The sequence below is a fragment of the Chelmon rostratus genome, chromosome 13, assembly GCF_017976325.1.
Source record: "Chelmon rostratus isolate fCheRos1 chromosome 13, fCheRos1.pri, whole genome shotgun sequence".
NCBI lineage: Eukaryota > Metazoa > Chordata > Actinopteri > Chaetodontiformes > Chaetodontidae > Chelmon > Chelmon rostratus.
Genome location: NC_055670.1, coordinates 26,126,689 through 26,143,873, shown reverse-complemented (window position 1 = coordinate 26,143,873; position 17,185 = coordinate 26,126,689). Strand labels below are relative to the sequence as shown.

General features: G+C 47.8%; 1 protein-coding gene across 1 annotated transcript in view; it reads right to left on the bottom strand.

Annotated features, from left to right (window-relative positions):
* Positions 1 to 17,185, bottom strand: part of LOC121616391 (titin-like) — a 210,465-nt gene that overhangs the window by 29,844 nt on the left and 163,436 nt on the right. Inside the window, exon 210 of the mRNA XM_041951134.1 lies at positions 15 to 17,108. Within this exon, the coding sequence (XP_041807068.1) occupies positions 15 to 17,108 (17,094 nt within the window). The remainder of the gene's footprint in view (positions 1 to 14; positions 17,109 to 17,185) is intronic.

Genomic DNA, 17,185 nt, shown 5'->3' with positions numbered 1-17,185 from the left:
TTAAGATTAAATACCTGTGATCTTGGTTCCCTCTTTTGTTTCAGCTGGAACACCAACACCATACTCATTCTCGCCTGTCACTCTGAAGTAGTAGACTCCTCCCTCCTGTAGATCTGTCACCTTGTATGTCAGTCTGTGGCATGTGTCAGTCAACCTCGTCCAGCCTTTCTTGCTGGCCTCACGGATATCAACAAGGTAGTTCTTGACTGGTCCTCCTCCCTCATTCTCAGGAGTGTCCCAGGTTACAGTAGCAGAGGTCTTGGTCACGTCCTTGACCTCTACATGAGCAGGGGCTCCAGGGGAGTCCAGGACTCTGACATTGAGTGTCAAGGAGGAGGTTCCAGCTACGTTGGACAAGGTGACAGTGTATTTGCCAGAATCATTGCGAGTTGCTTTCTCTAAGGTGATGGAGGTGAAGGTGTCTGTGGTGTCAATGACGGCACGAACTCTAAGGTCAACGTCAGGTTTAGTCCATGTTACAGTAGGGATGGGTTTGCCTCTGAAGGGCACTGTCATGGTGAATGAGCTCCCATCCTTCACAATAAGAGTCTTCCTCATCTCATTGCTGATGTCAAAGACTGGCTCCTCCTCTCTTTCTTTGGCAAGCTGTTTGTCTGACTCAGGACTGGGCTCACTGACTCCAATCTTGTTAATGGACTTGACAACAAACACATATTCAGCCCCAGGTGTCAATTTTACCACTGTAAACTCTGTGTTCTTGGTGTTATGGACACCAACAATCCATTCATCATCTATAGTCTTCCTGTATTCGACTCTGTAACCAGTTACAGGTGCTCCACCATCAAATAGTGGCTTGTTCCAAGACAGGGTAACTGTAGTCTTCGTAGAGTCAATGATCTTAGGCTTAGCAGGAGGTGAGGGCAGAAACTGTGGGTCTTCAGCCTTGGTGAGTGGGCAAGGGATGCTGGGAGTACTGAGGCCAGCAGAATTCTCTGCAAATACTCTGTACTCATACATACTGCCCTCACGAAGGTGTGAGGCTTTGACTCTGAGGTCATAAACAGGTTTCTTATTGACACGGCACCAGCGAAGGCCAGTCTTCTCCCGCTTTTCAATTACATAGCCAGAGATACTGCTGCCACCATCTGAAACTGGTCTTTCCCAACAGATGGTCATAGCCTCACTAGTAATTGAGGTGACCTGGACATTAGTGGGAGCTGCAGGCACAGTGAATGGATCCAATGCCTTTGTTGGCTCACTCTCAAGGGCCTCACCATCCCCGTATTTGTTGACTCCCCTGACTCTGAAGATGTACTCATTTCCTTTGAGCAGCTTGGTCACTTTACATGTAGTTGCTTTCATGTCACCATAGACAAGAGTCCAGGCAAGGCGACTGGTTTCACGTTTCTCCACAATGTAATGCATGATTTCAGCACCACCGTTCTCCTGAGGGGGTCCCCATGCTATGGTGCATTTCTCTGCTGTGAGGCCAGATACTGCCAAAGGACCTGAGGCAGGTCCCGGCCTGTCCAGAACCTTACAGTTGATAGCCACAGACCTAGTTCCTGCCACATTGTGCAGGGTCAAGACATACTGGCCAGAGTCCCTCCTGATAGTGTCTCTGACAATCAGTGTGGTTGTGAAGTTGGTGGAGGTGATTTCACACCTGGCCTTGGCCTCAATCTCTTTCCCATCCTTTGACCATGAGACAACTGGGAGTGGACGGCCTGTGATTTCAGCATCAATTTTGAGGATATCTCCAGCCTTAATGACAACTAGCTGTCTCAACTTATCTTCCAGAATAATAGTGGGAGGGTCCACATCATCCTTGACTGTGACAGGACCTGTGCTCTCTGACGGAGCACTCAACAGCTCTGCTGAATTCTTAGCAATGACATGGAAGTCGTATTGGACATCTTCTGTGAGGCCTGTGACATCGAAGTAGGTGTCTTGCAGGTTAGTGAAGTTACATTTTAGCCAGCGGCCATTGGGAAGTTCTTTACGCTCAACAATGTAGCCAGTAATCTTTACTCCACCATCATACTCTGGCTTTTCCCAGAAGAGGGAAACTGAGGTCCTTGTAATGTTGGTGACTCTAAGGTTACATGGAGGTTCACATGGATCCCTGGCCGCCACAGTGTCACTGGCCTTGGTGCATGGACCAATGCCAGCAATATTCTCAGCATAGACTCTAAACTGATACAGCAGGCCTTCTTCAATTCCTGTCATCTTAAACTGGTTCTCAGCCAGCAGACCTCTGTTGACCTTTGTCCACAGGATGCTGCTTTGGTCTTTGCATTCAATGTGATAACCAACAACAGGACTTCCACCATCACTGGCAGGTCTGCCCCATACCACAAGCATGCCATACTTGGTGGCATGGGCAACATGTAGGTTGGTTGGAGGGCCAGGTGGCTCGAAGGGATACTGAGCAACAACAGGAGCAGAGTCAATGGCAGGACTCTTGCCATAACGGTTCTCAGCTGCTATACGGAACTGGTACTCTGTTCCTTGAGTGAGACGAGTCACTTTGATTGATGTCCTGGCTACTGTGGCTGAGACAATCTGCCATGTGGTTGTGGTAGTGTCTCTCTTCTCCACCACATAGTTGTTGATCTGGCATCCACCGTCATAGGTTGGAGGATCCCAAGACAGAGAGATAAAGTCAGCACTCACCTCATCCATCTTAATGTTGCTGGGTGGGCCAGGTTTGTCCAGGATTATAACAGAGATTTCAGCTGTCTTGGTGCCAACGGAGTTAGTCAGAATAACCTCATACTTTCCTACATCATCCTTAGTTGCATCCTTGATGAAAATCTTGGATGAGGTCTTGGAAGTAAGAACATTGACCCTAGTTGTCTGCTTAAGCACCTGGCCATCCTTCTTCCAAGACACCTCAGGCTGAGGTCTGCCTTTGAAGGGAACATCAATCTTCAAATCATCTCCTGCTTTTACACTGTATGTGTCAAACAAGAGGTTGATGATGGGTTCCACAGTGATGTCCTTCACCACCACAGGGGTAGCCAAAGGCTTAGCATCACTCTTGCCCTTATCATTCACAGCAATCACCCTGAAGGCATATTCCTCTCCAGTTGTGAGTCCATCAATAGTAGCTTCCAGTGCTTTGACTTCACTGCATACAGTCCATTTGTCATCTCCCTTGGGCTGCATCTCCACAATATAATTTGTAATTTTGCTGCCTCCATCATAATCAGGTTTCTCCCAGGAAAGGGTAACAGTATGCCGAGTCACATCAACCAAAACAATCTTACCAGGAGGCAAAGGAGCCTCAGACACCTTGACTTGATCTGTGGAGGCAGGCAGACCTACTCCTAGCTCATTTACAGCCAACACACGGAAATAGTATCTGCCTCCCTCCTGAAGGTCAGAAATAAGGTAGGAGTTCCTTACACAGTTGGTGCAAACACTGGTGAAAGCCATCCTCTTCTGCTCTCTCTTCTCCACTATGTAGTGTGATATCTTAGCCCCACCATCAATTAGAGGAGGCTCCCAGGAGAGAGAGACAGAGTTTCTTTTCACATCCTTCACTTCCAGGTTAGTAGGAGCACTCGGGGAGTCCAGAACTCTGACATTGATGAAGGCTGATTTAGAGCCACTGAGATTCTCAAGGGCAAGTACATATTTGCCAGTGTCAAATCTGTCAACATTCTCAATCACCAGCATTGTGTAAGAGCTTGTTACTTCAATCTGGGCCCGCTCACTCAGAGTGCCATCAGCCTTTGACCATTTGACCTCAGGCTCAGGCTTTCCTCTGATTGTCACAAACAGACGCAAGGTGGCAGTGGCACGAACATTAACCATCTTCCTCAAGTCAGCATCTAGTTCAATTTCAGGAGCCTCCAGCTTCTCTGCAGCGATCACAGACCCAGGTAGATCTACATGCTCTCCTACTCCCTCACAGTTAACAGCACAGATGCGGAAGTTGTACTCCGCATTCTCCTTCAGTTTCTTTACAGTGTAGTGAGTGGCCTGGACACCGGTGGGTGATGTGCAAACGATCCATTCATCATCTGCTGGCTCCTTCATTTCAACTACATATCCAGTGATCTGTGCTCCACCATCATAGATTGGCCTGGACCAGGACAAAGAGACAGTGGTGCTTGAATGGTCGGTAACTTTGGGGCTATTTGGAGGTCCTGGTGGATAAATGGCATCACAGGCCTTGATGTATTGAGATGGTGTGCTAGGCTTTCCCACACCAGCAGCATTTTCTGCTGAGACCCTGAATTCATAAGCGTGGCCCTCTGTCAGACCAGTGCATCTGAATCTCAGGTCATTCAGCCTCTTCTTGTTACACTTAGTCCATCTGATGCCTTCCTTATCACGTTTTTCAAGTATATACCCTTCAATCTCAGCTCCTCCATTATCCTCTGGTCTCTCCCATGTGAGCACTATGGAGTCCCTAGTGATAGCACTGGCCTCTGGGGTGGAGGGGGCACTGGGAGTGGTGAAGGGGTTACGAGCAATAACAGGCTCAGATTCCAAAGGTTCACCAACACCATATTTATTCACAGCCGTGACTCTGAAGATGTATTCATTGCCAGGCAGCAGTTTTGTAATTTTGTAGCTGATGGCCTGGATCTTGGGCTCAACCATGGTCCATGACAAACGACTGGTCTCTCTCTTCTCAATGATATAATGAGAGATGCCGGCTCCACCATCATGTGAGGGATGGTTCCAGTGCAGATAACACTTCTCAGCTGTGACCCCTTTGACTTCCAGAGGGCCATCTGGAGGGCCAGGTCTGTCTAAAACTTTAACATTAACTGGGATCATCTTGACTCCTCCAACATTCACAAGTTTCAGGACAAAATGGCCACCATCCACTCTGATGCAATCCTTTACTGTCAGGATGGTACGTGTGAGTGTTGTCTTGACCTCCATCCTTGGTGTGGTTTTGTCAACCTCCTTTCCATCCTTTAACCAAATGACCTCAGGCAGAGGCTTACCAGTGTAGTCTGCATCAATAATGAATGTCTCACCAGCATGAACAACAGTCAGATCCTTGAATTTAGAATCCATGGTGGCTTCTGGAGCCTCAATTTCATCTTTGGCAGTAATTTCTCCTGTGCCCTGAGAGGGACGGCTGGAAATGCCTGCAGCATTCCTAGCAATGACTCTGAACTCGTAAACACAGTCCTCAGTCAGGCCAGTGAGTGTGAACTGGGTATCAATGATGTTGGTGAAGCTGGCCTTCATCCAGCGGGTATCTGGGTGCTTTCTTCTCTCAATCACATAGCCAGTGATGGCACTGCCTCCGTCATACTGAGGCCTTGTCCACTGGAGTGTCACATGGTTTCTGGTGATTTCAATAGCCTCAGGAGTGCCGGGTGGGTCACAGGGGTCCCTGGCTACTGTGCTCTCAGAGACCTTGCTAGCTGGACTGAGTCCAGCAATGTTCTCTGCATAAACTCGGAATTCATACTCAATACCTTCTTCTAGCTCTGTAGTCTTAAAACGTGTGTCTGGAATTAGAAGCTTGTTGAGTTTAGTCCACAAGAGACTGTTTTTCTCCTTTCTCTCTAGGTGATAGCCTAGGATGGGGCTGCCTCCGTTGTTGGTGGGAGCTTTCCATCCAACAACCATGTTATCCTTGGTTGCAGCAGAAATAATTGGTGTACCTGGTGCAGCAGGCTCACTGAATGGATACTGAGCAATAACAGCAGGAGAGACAATGGCAGAACTCTTTCCATATCTATTCTCAGCAGAGACTCTGAATTGGTATTCAACTCCAGTCTTCAACTTGGTGACTTTGATGGTTGTTCTGGCAATAGTAGCAGACACAATCTGCCATGCTGTTGTGGTAGTGTCTCTCTTCTCCACAATGTAGTTGTTTATCTGACAGCCTCCAGTGTACTCTGGTGGCTCCCAGGACAGAGTGACGTAATTAGAGCTCACCTCCTCAATCTTCACAGGGCCTGTGGGTGGGCCAGGCTTATCAAGAATTATAACAGTAATCTCCTCTGTTGCTGCTCCAACACTGCTGGTGGCTGTGACAGTGTATTTACCAGAGTCTTCCTTATTTGCATCCTTTATGCACAGCTTAGTAGATGATGGTGTGCTGGATACATTTAGTCTGGTTGTTTCCTTAAGAGCCTGCCCATCCTTCTTCCATTCAACCTTGGGAACAGGGCGTCCTATCACTGGAATTTCAATCTTTAGATCCTCACCGTTTTGTAAACTGTAAGTGTTGAATGTCATCTTGAATCTAGGTTCGATAGTTAAATCTTTGGCAGTGACAGGTGCAGCCAGAGGCCTGGGGTCACTTTTGCCCTTCTCATTGAAAGCTGACACTCTAAACAGGTACTCATGTCCTGCGCTAAGACCAGTCACAGTTCCCTCAGAAGTTTTGGTTGTGGTGGCCACCACCCATTCTTCTGAGCCCACAGGCTGCATCTCAATGTAGTAGCCCATGACCCTGCTGCCTCCATCATGGTCTGGCTTCTCCCAGGAGAGTGAGGCAGTGGTTTTGGTCACTTCAGTCAAAGTGACCTTACCTACAGACAGAGGAGGTTCAGAGGTCTTTACAGAGTCTACTGTCTCAGCTGGCTGTCCCACGCCAAACTCATTCTCTGCCAAGACTCTAAAATAGTAGATAGTTCCCTCAGTGAGGCCAGTGATACGGTAGCTTGTCTTTGTGCATTTGTTGTCCACGTTAGAGTAAACCTTCCTGGTGGATTCACGCTTTTCAACAAGGTAATTCTTGATTCTTGCACCACCGTCAATAAGAGGAGGCTCCCAGGTGAGAGTGACACTTTCCCTCTTAATGTCTTTTACTGTTAGATTCAGTGGGGCCCCTGGAGTGTCCAGAACTTTAACAGAGACAAAGGCTGATTTGGTGCCAGCGCTATTTTCCAAGTTGAGGATGTATTTTCCAGCATCATATCTGTCACAGATGTCAATGGAGAGCTGTGTATATTCTTCAGCAGTCTCTATCTGAACTTTACTGGGCAGTTCTCCATCCTCCTTAGCCCAGCTGATCTCAGGAGTAGGACGTCCCTTAAATGGAATGCAGATTCTCATTGAGCCTCCTGCCCGGACAACTACTCCCTTCCTAAGCTCTGAATCCAGAATCATTTCTGGAGGATCAATCTTATCCATAGGTTTCACAACACCTTGGATTTCGGTGGGTTCTCCAACACCCAGCTTATTGATGGCACATATGCGCACCTTGTATTCCTGGTGCTCTATCAACTTGGTGATGGTAAACTTGGTTGCATTAACTCCAGTGGGTGGGGTGCATATGGTCCACTCCTCCTCATCAGCCTTGGTAATTTCCACCGCGTATCCTTGAATTTCACAACCACCATCATAGATAGGTCGATGCCAGGCCAGACTGATGGAGTCTTTAGTTGTGTCGACCACATGGGCATTGGAGGGACAGCCTGGTTCAAAGGTGGGATCACAGGCTTTGAGGTAGGGTGTAGATGGGCTTGGCTGACCCACTCCAGCTGCATTCTCAGCAGATACCCTGAATTCATATTCATGGTCCTCAGTCAGTCCTGTTACTCTGAAACGCAAGTCTGTCACCCTGCGTTTGTTACACTTAGTCCACCTCACTCCAGCTCTGTCTCTTTTCTCAACAATGTAACCAACAATGTCACTGCCTCCAGTGGTCTCAGGGCGGTCCCAGCAGACAGTCATGGAGTCCCTAGTAATGTTAGTGATCTCCAGCTCCTGAGGTGAGCCAGGAGGAACAAATGGATTTCTCATGATAACTGGCACTGATTCAAGAGGCTCACCCACACCATATTTGTTGACAGCCATGACTCTGAAGATGTACTCATTTCCCTTCAACAGTTTGGTAACCTTGAACATGGTAGCGCCACAATCGCTGGAGACCACAGTCCATGTAAGACGGCTTGTTTCTCTCTTCTGAATGATGTAATGAGAAATGCTCGCTCCTCCATCATGTCTGGGCGGCAGCCACGACAGTGAGCATTTCTCCTCAGTCACATTGCTGACAGTAAGAGGTCCCTCTGATGGGCCTGGTCTGTCTAGGACCTTCACATTGAATGGGACAGTTTTAGTTCCAGCCACATTAGTTAAAACCAGTGTGTACTGTCCACCATCCACTCTGATGGAATCCTTCACAATGAGCAAGGCCTTAAAATCTGTGTTTTTGATCTCAGCTCTTGTTGAGTTTTCAACCTCGACATTTCCTTTGAACCACTGAGCTGTGGGGATAGGCTTTCCGTCCACACTGGCCTCCAGACTGAAAGTCTCTCCAGCAGAAATAACAAGGGTCTGGTTGTACATAGGATCCGTCTCACACTTAGGTGGGTCAACTTCATCCTTGGCTGTGATGGATCCTGTGCTTTCAGAGGGCTTGCTGACGGCACCAGCTGCATTCCTTGCAATTACTCTAAAGTCATATTTGCTGTCCTCAGTCAGGCCAGTCACTGTGAATTCGTGTTCAATTATGTTTGTAAAACTAGCCTTCATCCACTTTCCTTCAGGAAGGTCACGTTTCTCCACTACATAGCCAGTAACTAAACTTCCGCCATCATACTGTGGTGGGGTCCACCTCAGCATCACTGAGTGCCTGGTCACAATCAAAGCCTTAGGACTGCCAGGAGGATCACATGGGTCACGGGCTACATAAACTTCAGAGACTTTGCTGCATTTTCCAATTCCAACAATATTCTCAGCATAGACTCTGTACTCATACTCAATTCCTTCCTCAAGCGGAGTAGATTTGAACCTGCAGTCTTGGATGAGCATTTTGTTGATCTTGGTCCAGAGGATACTGTTCTTCTCTTTCCTCTCCAGATGGTAGCCCAAGATGGAACTGCCTCCATCAGATGGGGGTTTGTGCCATTCAACCACCATATAGTCTTTAGTGTATGAAGACACAAATGGTGTTCCTGGTGGGCCGGGCTCCTGGAATGGATACTGTGCTAAAACAGGCTCTGAATCAATTGCATAACTCTTTCCATATCTATTTTCAGCATAGATTCTGAACTGGTATTCTGCGCCTGTCTTCAGATTGCTCACTTTTAAGGTGGTTCTGGCCACAGTGGCAGATACGACCACCCAGTTGGTTGTGGTTGTATCTCTCTTCTCTACCACATAGTTGGAGATTGGACAGCCACCTGTATATGTAGGAGGTTCCCAGCTAAGAGTGATACTCTCTGCACTGATGTCTTCCAACTTCACAGGGCCTGTTGGTGGTCCTGGTTTGTCCAGGGTGATCACCTCAATAGTGGCATCCTTGGAACCCAGGGCATTGGCAATATTGATGCTGTACATGCCTCCATCCTCTCTGGTGGCATCCTTTATGGTGAGTGTGGTAAGATGTGCTGAGTCAGTGACATTGACTCTGGTGGTCTGCTTAAGAGCAGCTCCATCCTTTGTCCAAGTGATTGTTGGCTTTGGATGACCAGCAACTGGGACCTCTATCTTGAGGTCATAACCCACCTGGATACTGTAGGTGCTCACTTTGGGCCTAACAGCAGGCTCAATCACTAGGTCCTTTGCTACAACTGAGTGAGCCAGTTGTCTGGGGTCACTCTTGCCCTTGTCGTTTACAGCAACAACTCTGAACTGGTATTCCTCTCCCTTAAGTAGGTTTGTTACTACAGTCTCCACTGCCTTCACACTAGCACACACAGACCAAGCTTCACTGTCTTTGGGTGCCAGTTCAACTTCATAGTGACTGATTCTGCTGCCGCCATCATATTCAGGCTTCTCCCAGGCAAGAGTTACAGTGCTACAAGTGACGTCAACAACACTGACTTTACCAGGTGGTTGAGGTTTCTCAGATATCTTAATTGGTTCTATAGTTTTAGCAGGGAGACCCACACCATATTCATTCTCAGCCAAGACTCTGAAGAAGAAGATTCCACCCTCTGGAAGAGGTTCAACTTTCCATGACATCCTGTTGCAGGTGGTGATGGGGGAGTAAACTTTCCTAGTGCTTTCACGCTTCTCCACAATATAATGCTTAATCTTTGAGCCACCATCCAGAAGTGGAGGCTCCCATGTAAGAGTGACAGAATTCTTGGTAATCTCTTTCACTATGAAGTTAGTTGGTGGACTAGGTGAGTCCAGGACTCTGACACTGATGAATACTGACTTCACTCCACTGGCATTCTCTGCAGTCAGGGTGTACTTGCCACTGTCAAATCTGTCAACATTCTCAATGACAAGTGAAGCATAGCTGCCTGTATTGTCAATCTGGGCAGTCTCGTTTATCTCACCCTCAGCCTTGCCCCATTTCACCTCAGGTGCTGGACGACCTCTAACAGGAACAAACAGTCTGAGAGTGCTTGCTGCCCTAATGTTGATCATCTTTCTCATATCAGCATCCAGGTCAAGATCAGGAGCCTCAAGCTTTTCTTCTAGCACAATTTTTCCTGGAACATCAGCATGCTCACCAACACCAACTTTGTTGATGGCACACACTCTAAATTGGTATTCATGTTTCTCCAGAAGCTTTGTCACTGTAAACTTAGTGTCTCTGATTCCAGTGGGTGGAGTGCACATAAACCATTCATCAGATTCCCCATTGCAGGCCTCAACAATGTAAGCTTGAATTTCACAGCCACCATCATATATGGGTTTCCCCCATGTCAGGGAAACAGTGGACCTAGATGTGTCCACCACCTTGGGGTTGTTTGGTGGGCCTGCTTTGAAAATAGGATCCAGTGCCTTGGAGTACACTGTTGGTGCACTAGGTGTGCCAACGCCAGCAGCATTCTCAGCAGCAACTCTGAATTCATAGCTATGGTTTTCTAGAAGCCCTGTCACTCTGAAGCGCAGCTCACTCACTGTGCGCTTGTTGCACCTAGTCCATCTCACACCATCCTTGTCACGTTTCTCGACAATATAGCCCTGGATGGGGCTGCCACCATCATTAGTTGGTCTCTCCCAGGTCACCACCATGGAGTCTTTGGTAATTGTGGAGACTTCTACCTCTGTTGGTGGTTTGGGAGTGACAAATGGATTTCTGGCAATCATGGCCTCAGATTCCAGAGGCTCACCAACTCCATATTTGTTTACTGGAATCACTCTGAAAATGTACTCATTACCAGGAAGAAGTTTTGTGATCTTCAGGTTCAGTGTCTGAACCTTTGGTTCAACAACAGTCCAAACCAGTCGGCTGGTCTCCCTCCTCTCAATAATGTAATGTGAAACGTCACTACCTCCATCTTGCAAGGGAGGTTTCCAGGAAATGGAGCATTTCTCATTGGTGACCCCATAGATGGAGATGGGGCCCTCAGGTGGACCTGGTCTATCCAGGACCTTGACATTAATGTTAATAGATTTCTCTCCTCCAACATTCTTTACCAGCAAAGTGTACTGACCACCATCGACACGGATGGCCTCTTTAACAATTAGACAAGCTATGAAGTCTGTGTTCTTGAGCTCTAGGCGAGCTGCTTCAGTTATCTCCTGGCCCTCCTTCAGCCAGTGTACTGTGGGCACAGGCTTACCGTATATAGCGGCCTCAAGCCTGAATGTCTCGCCAGCATTTACCACAACAGCCTGGGAGTACTTAGCTTCCAAGTCAATCTTGGGTGGATCCACCTCATCCTTGGCAGTGATGGATCCAGTAGAATCAGAGGGCTGGCTGAAGACACCTGCTGCATTCCTGGCAATGACACGGAACTCATAAATCTGATCTTCAATAAGTCCTGTGACAACAAATTCAGTTTCAATGATGTTGGTGAAACTGGCCTTCATCCAGCGGCCAGATCCCTCCCTCTTCTCAACCACATAGCCTGTGATCTTGATGCCGGCATCATACTCAGGTTTGGTCCATCTGAGTGTCACTTTGTTTCTTGTCACAATGACAGCCTCTGGTTTTCCTGGTCTGTCGCAAGGATCTCTGGCCACTTGTATTTCACTCAGTTTGCTGGCTTTACTGAGGCCAACAATGTTCTCAGCATAGACTCTGAACTCATATTCAATACCCTCCTCAAGACCAACAACCTTAAATCTGGTCTCTGGGATAAGTTGTTTGTTCTGTTTCACCCATAGTATACTGTTTCTCTCTTTAAGCTCCAAGTGGTAGCCCAGAATTTTGCTTCCACCATCATTGCTGGGTTTCTCCCACACAACCACCATACTCTCCTTGGTGGCTGACTGGACCACAACAGAACGTGGTGAGCTGGGCACTTCAAACGGATACTGAGCAACAATGGTATCAGAGAGCAGGACTGAGGACTTGCCATATCTATTCTCTGCTGCAACCCTAAACTGGTATTCAGATCCAGTTTTCAGACGGGCTGCCTTGATAGTGGTTCTGGCAACTGTAGCCGACACAATTTGCCAGTTAGTGGTAGATGTATCTCTTTTCTCAACAACGTAGTTGTTGATGGTGCAACCACCGTCATACTCTGGTGGATTCCAGGACAGGACCACACTGTCAGCAGTGACGTCGTCCAGCTTAATTGGGCCAGTTGGAGGTCCAGGTTTATCTAGAACAACAACACTGATGTCTGTAGTTGCCTCTCCAGCTGTGTTGGTTAGTTTGATTGTGTATGTGCCCACATCATCTCTGCAAGCCTCCTTAATGACCAGGAGAAGGTTTTTGTCTGTGGCTTCAGCATTAACTCTGATGGTCTCCTTGAGAACAACACCATCTTTGAGCCATGTTGCTGTAGCCTTGGGACAGGCAGCATAAGGTACATCTATCTTTAGATCATCTCCTGCTAGTATACTGAATGTGCTAAAAAGCAGTTTGAAGGTTGGTGTGATAACTAGGTCTTTAGCCACCACAGGCACACTGAGAGGACGTGGGTCACTGACTCCCTTTTCATTTGTGGCTGAAATACGGAACATGTACTCCTCTCCCTGTGTAAGGCCAGTTACAAGAGCTTCACTGGTCTTTACCACCATGACCTGGGTCCACTTCTCACTGCCTTTACCCTGCATCTCAACAATATAGCCTGTGATTCTGCTGCCACCATCATGGTCAGGCTTTTCCCAAATTAGTGTGACGCTAGTGCTGGTAACTTCACGAAGGGACACTTTGCCTGGTGGTAGGGGCCTCTCTGACACTTTAATTGGTTCAATAGTCTCTACTGGGAGGCCAATACCATATTCATTCTCAGCCAGGATTCTAAAGGAGTACATCTTTCCTTCCTCCAAGTCTCCAACTTTCCAACTAGACTTATGGCAGCTGGCACAGACTGTTGAGTAGGCCTTTCTGGTTGATTCACGCTTCTCCACGATGTAGTTGCGGACCCTGGAACCACCATCAATCAGAGGTGCATCCCAAACGAGGGAAACTGAATCTCTAGTGACCTCCTTGATGATCAGATTCTGAGGAGCTCCAGGAGTATCCAGCACCCTGACATTAACAAAAGCTGTCTTGCTTCCTGAGGCATTCTCTACAGTCACCATGTATTTACCTCCATCAAACCTGTCCACATTGTCTACCTGAAGAGTGGTGAATGATGAGGTGATTTCAATGTTAGCTTTGTCCAGGGATTCTCCATGCTCTCTGGACCACTTTACTTCAGGTGCTGGTCTGCCCTTAATGGGGACAAAGAGTCTGAGTGTGCTACAGGCTCTGATGCAGACCACCTTACGCAGCTCTGCTCCAAGTTCAATTTCTGGAGGAAGCAGTCTATCTTCAGCCTTGGGAGTCCCAGGAACAGCAGCAGGCTCTCCAACTCCTTCACAATTAGTGGCACAGATATTTATTTTGTACTCTTGGTTTTCCTTCAGGTTGGTGATGGTGAAAGAAGTGGCTGTCCATCCCTTTTTGGGAGTGTGAATTGTCCACTCATCCTCTTCAGGCAGACAGGTCTCCACAATGTAACCAGTAATTTCAGAACCACCATCGTAAACAGGCTTGTTCCAGGCAAGGGTGATGGAGGACTTGGTTGTGTCCAGCACTCTGGGGTTCCCTGGAGGTCCAGGCTGGAAGATGGTGTCTACAGCTTTGTAGAATGGACTGGAAGGACTAGGTTGGCTAATACCAGCATTGTTCTCAGCAAGAACCCTGAATTCATACTCATGTCCTTGTGTGAGGCCAGAGACCTTGAATCGCAGATCAGTTACAGTCCTCTTGTTGCATTTCACCCAGCGCAGGCCAGTCTTATCCCTTCTTTCAATTATGTAGGTGTTTATTCTGCTGCCCCCATCATGTTCAGGGCGCTCCCAACAGACAACCATGGAGTCCTTGGTAATGGTGGTGACTTCAGGCTGCTGTGGTGGGTCACTGGGGACATAGGGGTTTGCACAGATTACAGGTTCAGACTCGAGAGGTTCACCCACACCATACTTATTCACAGCCATGACTCTGAATATGTACTCATTGCCTTTCAGAAGCTTGGTGACCTTGAACCTGTTCGCCTGAAGGTCTGTGGCCACATTTGTCCATGCCAGCCTACTGGTCTCACGCCTCTGAATGATAAAGTACTCGATCTTTGCACCACCATCATGTGTTGGATGCAACCAGTTAAGAACACATTTTTCAGCAGTGATGTCGGTAACAGTGAGGGAGTCTGGTGGCCCAGGCCTATCAAGCACCTTGACATTAAATGTGAACTTTGCAAAGCCACCAGGATTACTGGCAGTCAGAGTAAAAGCACCTCCATCCTTCCTCAGGGAGTCTTTGTTCACTAGAGTTGAGTGGAAGTCAGCTGTCTTTATCTCTAGCTTGGCTGTATCCTCAAGCTCCTTCCCTTCCTTGGTCCAAACCAGAGATGGTATTGGCCTACCAGTCACACTGGCCTCCAGTTTGAACACCTCTCCTGCCATGACAACAACATTGCTGCTATATGATGCATCAACATCAAGTCTTGGCTCTTCAATGTCATCTCTGCATGTGATTGCTTCTGATGGTTGGGATGGCGCACTAACAGCACCAGCTGAGTTTCTGGCAATCACACGGAATTCATAAGTTGCATCTTCTGTCAGACCACTGACTGTGTAGATGGTTTCTAGGATGTTGTTGAAGTTGGCTTTTAGCCAGCGTCCACTGGGCATCTCTCTCCTCTCTACTGTGTATCCAGTGATGGAAAATCCACCATCTGCCTCTGGTTTGTTCCATGACACTGTCACCTCATGTCTGGTGATGTTCAGTGCCACAGGCCTGCCTGGTGGGTCAACTGGGTCCAAAGCATACATAGACTCAGAGGGTTTGCTTGGTTTGCTAAGCCCGGCCATGTTTTCAGCAATAACACGGTGTTCGTATGCAATTCCATCAACAAGGCCTGTTGATTTGAAGATGTTTCCAACAACAAGTGCTTTGCTGATCCTCTGCCAAAGAATGCTGTTTTTCTCTTTTCTGTCCACATGATAGCCCAGAATGACACTGCCTCCATCAGAGGAAGGCTCATTCCAACTCAGAGTCATAGTGTCCTTGTTGAAAGATGTGACCACTGGAGTGCCTGGCTGGCCTGGCACATCAAATGGATATGCAGCCATCACTGGATCAGAGATAATGCATGGTCCAATGCCATATCTGTTCTGGGCCTTGACACGGAACTGATATTGGGTGCCAGTGTTGAGTCGGGCTGCCTTGAATGTGGTGCGGATCACTGTAGCTGCCAACTCCACCCAGGAAGTACCGGTAGTCTCCCGCATCTCAACAATATAGTTGTTGATGGGAACGCCGCCATCATTCTCTGGTGCTTCCCAGGACATGAGGACATAATCACATGAGACTTCATCAAGCTTGATGGGACCAGTGGGAGGACCTGGAATGTCATGGATCAGGACTGTGATTATCTCAGTCACTGTACCCAGCATGTTTTTTCCAGTCATGGAATACTGGCCTCCATCAGTCCTCTTGATCTCATTGATGTTGAGGATAGTTGATGTTGGTGTGGTTTCAGTGTTGATTCTTTGTGTCTCCTTTAGCACTGTGTCTCCCTTCTTCCAGGAAACCACAGGTCTTGGTTTGCCAAGCACTGGAATGTCCACCTTAACACGGTCCCCTGCCCTAGCAATGACTGTCTTCTGGTAAACCCCACGCAGGTCAAAGGAAGGAGCAGAAGTCTGCTCTTTGATAATAGCAGGCCGGCTCTCTCTGGGATCACTTCTGCCTGATGCATTGACAGCCATTATACGGAAGGTATATTCCATACCCTGAATCAGATCTGTGACAGTGTAGTCTAGAGCCTTGATGGTGGCCATATGGACCCACTGGTCAGTGTCTTTCTTCTGGGCCTCAATGACATATCCGGTGATCAAGCTGCCACCATCATGCAGGGGCTTGGTCCATGCCAAGCTGGCACTGTCAGCTGTCACATCTGTCACATACAAATTCTCAGGCGCAGAGGGGGCCTGGGACACCCTGATTGGCTCAGGAGTTTCAGCTGGCTCACCTATGCCCAGGTCATTCTCAGCAGAGACACGGAAGTAGTAGTAAGCTCCCTCCTCAAGGTCTGGAATCTTGAAGGAACACTTCTGCCATGTGGTGCTAAGCACTGTGTAGGCCTTCTTGGTGGCCTCTCTCTTTTCAATAATATAGTTGTGAATCTTGGACCCACCATCAATTATGGGGATTTCCCACTGGAGAGTGATGCTTTTCTTAGTGATCTCTCTAGGTTTGAGGTTGACTGGTGGTCCTGGTGTGTCCAGAACTTTGACATTAACAAAGCCGGTCTTCTTTCCAGCAACATTCTCCAGACAGAGGTGGTACTTTCCAGCATCGTACCTGGTGCAGTCAGGAATAACTAGTAGAGTGTAAGACTCTGTGGTGTCAATGTGTGCACGTTTTTTCAGGTTAGTATCATCTTTGCTCCAGATTACTTCAGGAACAGGACGACCCCTGATGGGAACAAACATGCGGATTGAAGCACGGGACCTGACCACTAGGGTTCTCCTGAGTTCAGCATCCAGCTCAAAGTCTGGTAGTGCCTCCTGATCCACCAATTCAGTCACTTTCTCAACCTCTGCAGGCTCACCAACTCCCTCTGAGTTTACTCCAGAGACTCTAAAGTGGTATTTGCCTCCTTTTTGAAGTTTACCAATAACGTACTCAGTAGCTTTCAAGGGGTATTGTGTCTCTACCTCCCAGTCATCATGCCCCTCCTTTTTGTACTCAACAATATATCCCTCCACTTCAAGACCACCATCATAGTGGGGTCGGCCCCAGGCAAAGGTGGCTGTGGTTTTTGTGGTGTCTGTAATTCTGGGGTTGGATGGAGGTCCAGGTGGATCTGATAAAGAAGAAAAACAGGAGTTTAAAGAAGTTAATTGGATGGGGGGGTTACAAAGGTGCTTGATGTATATGTTC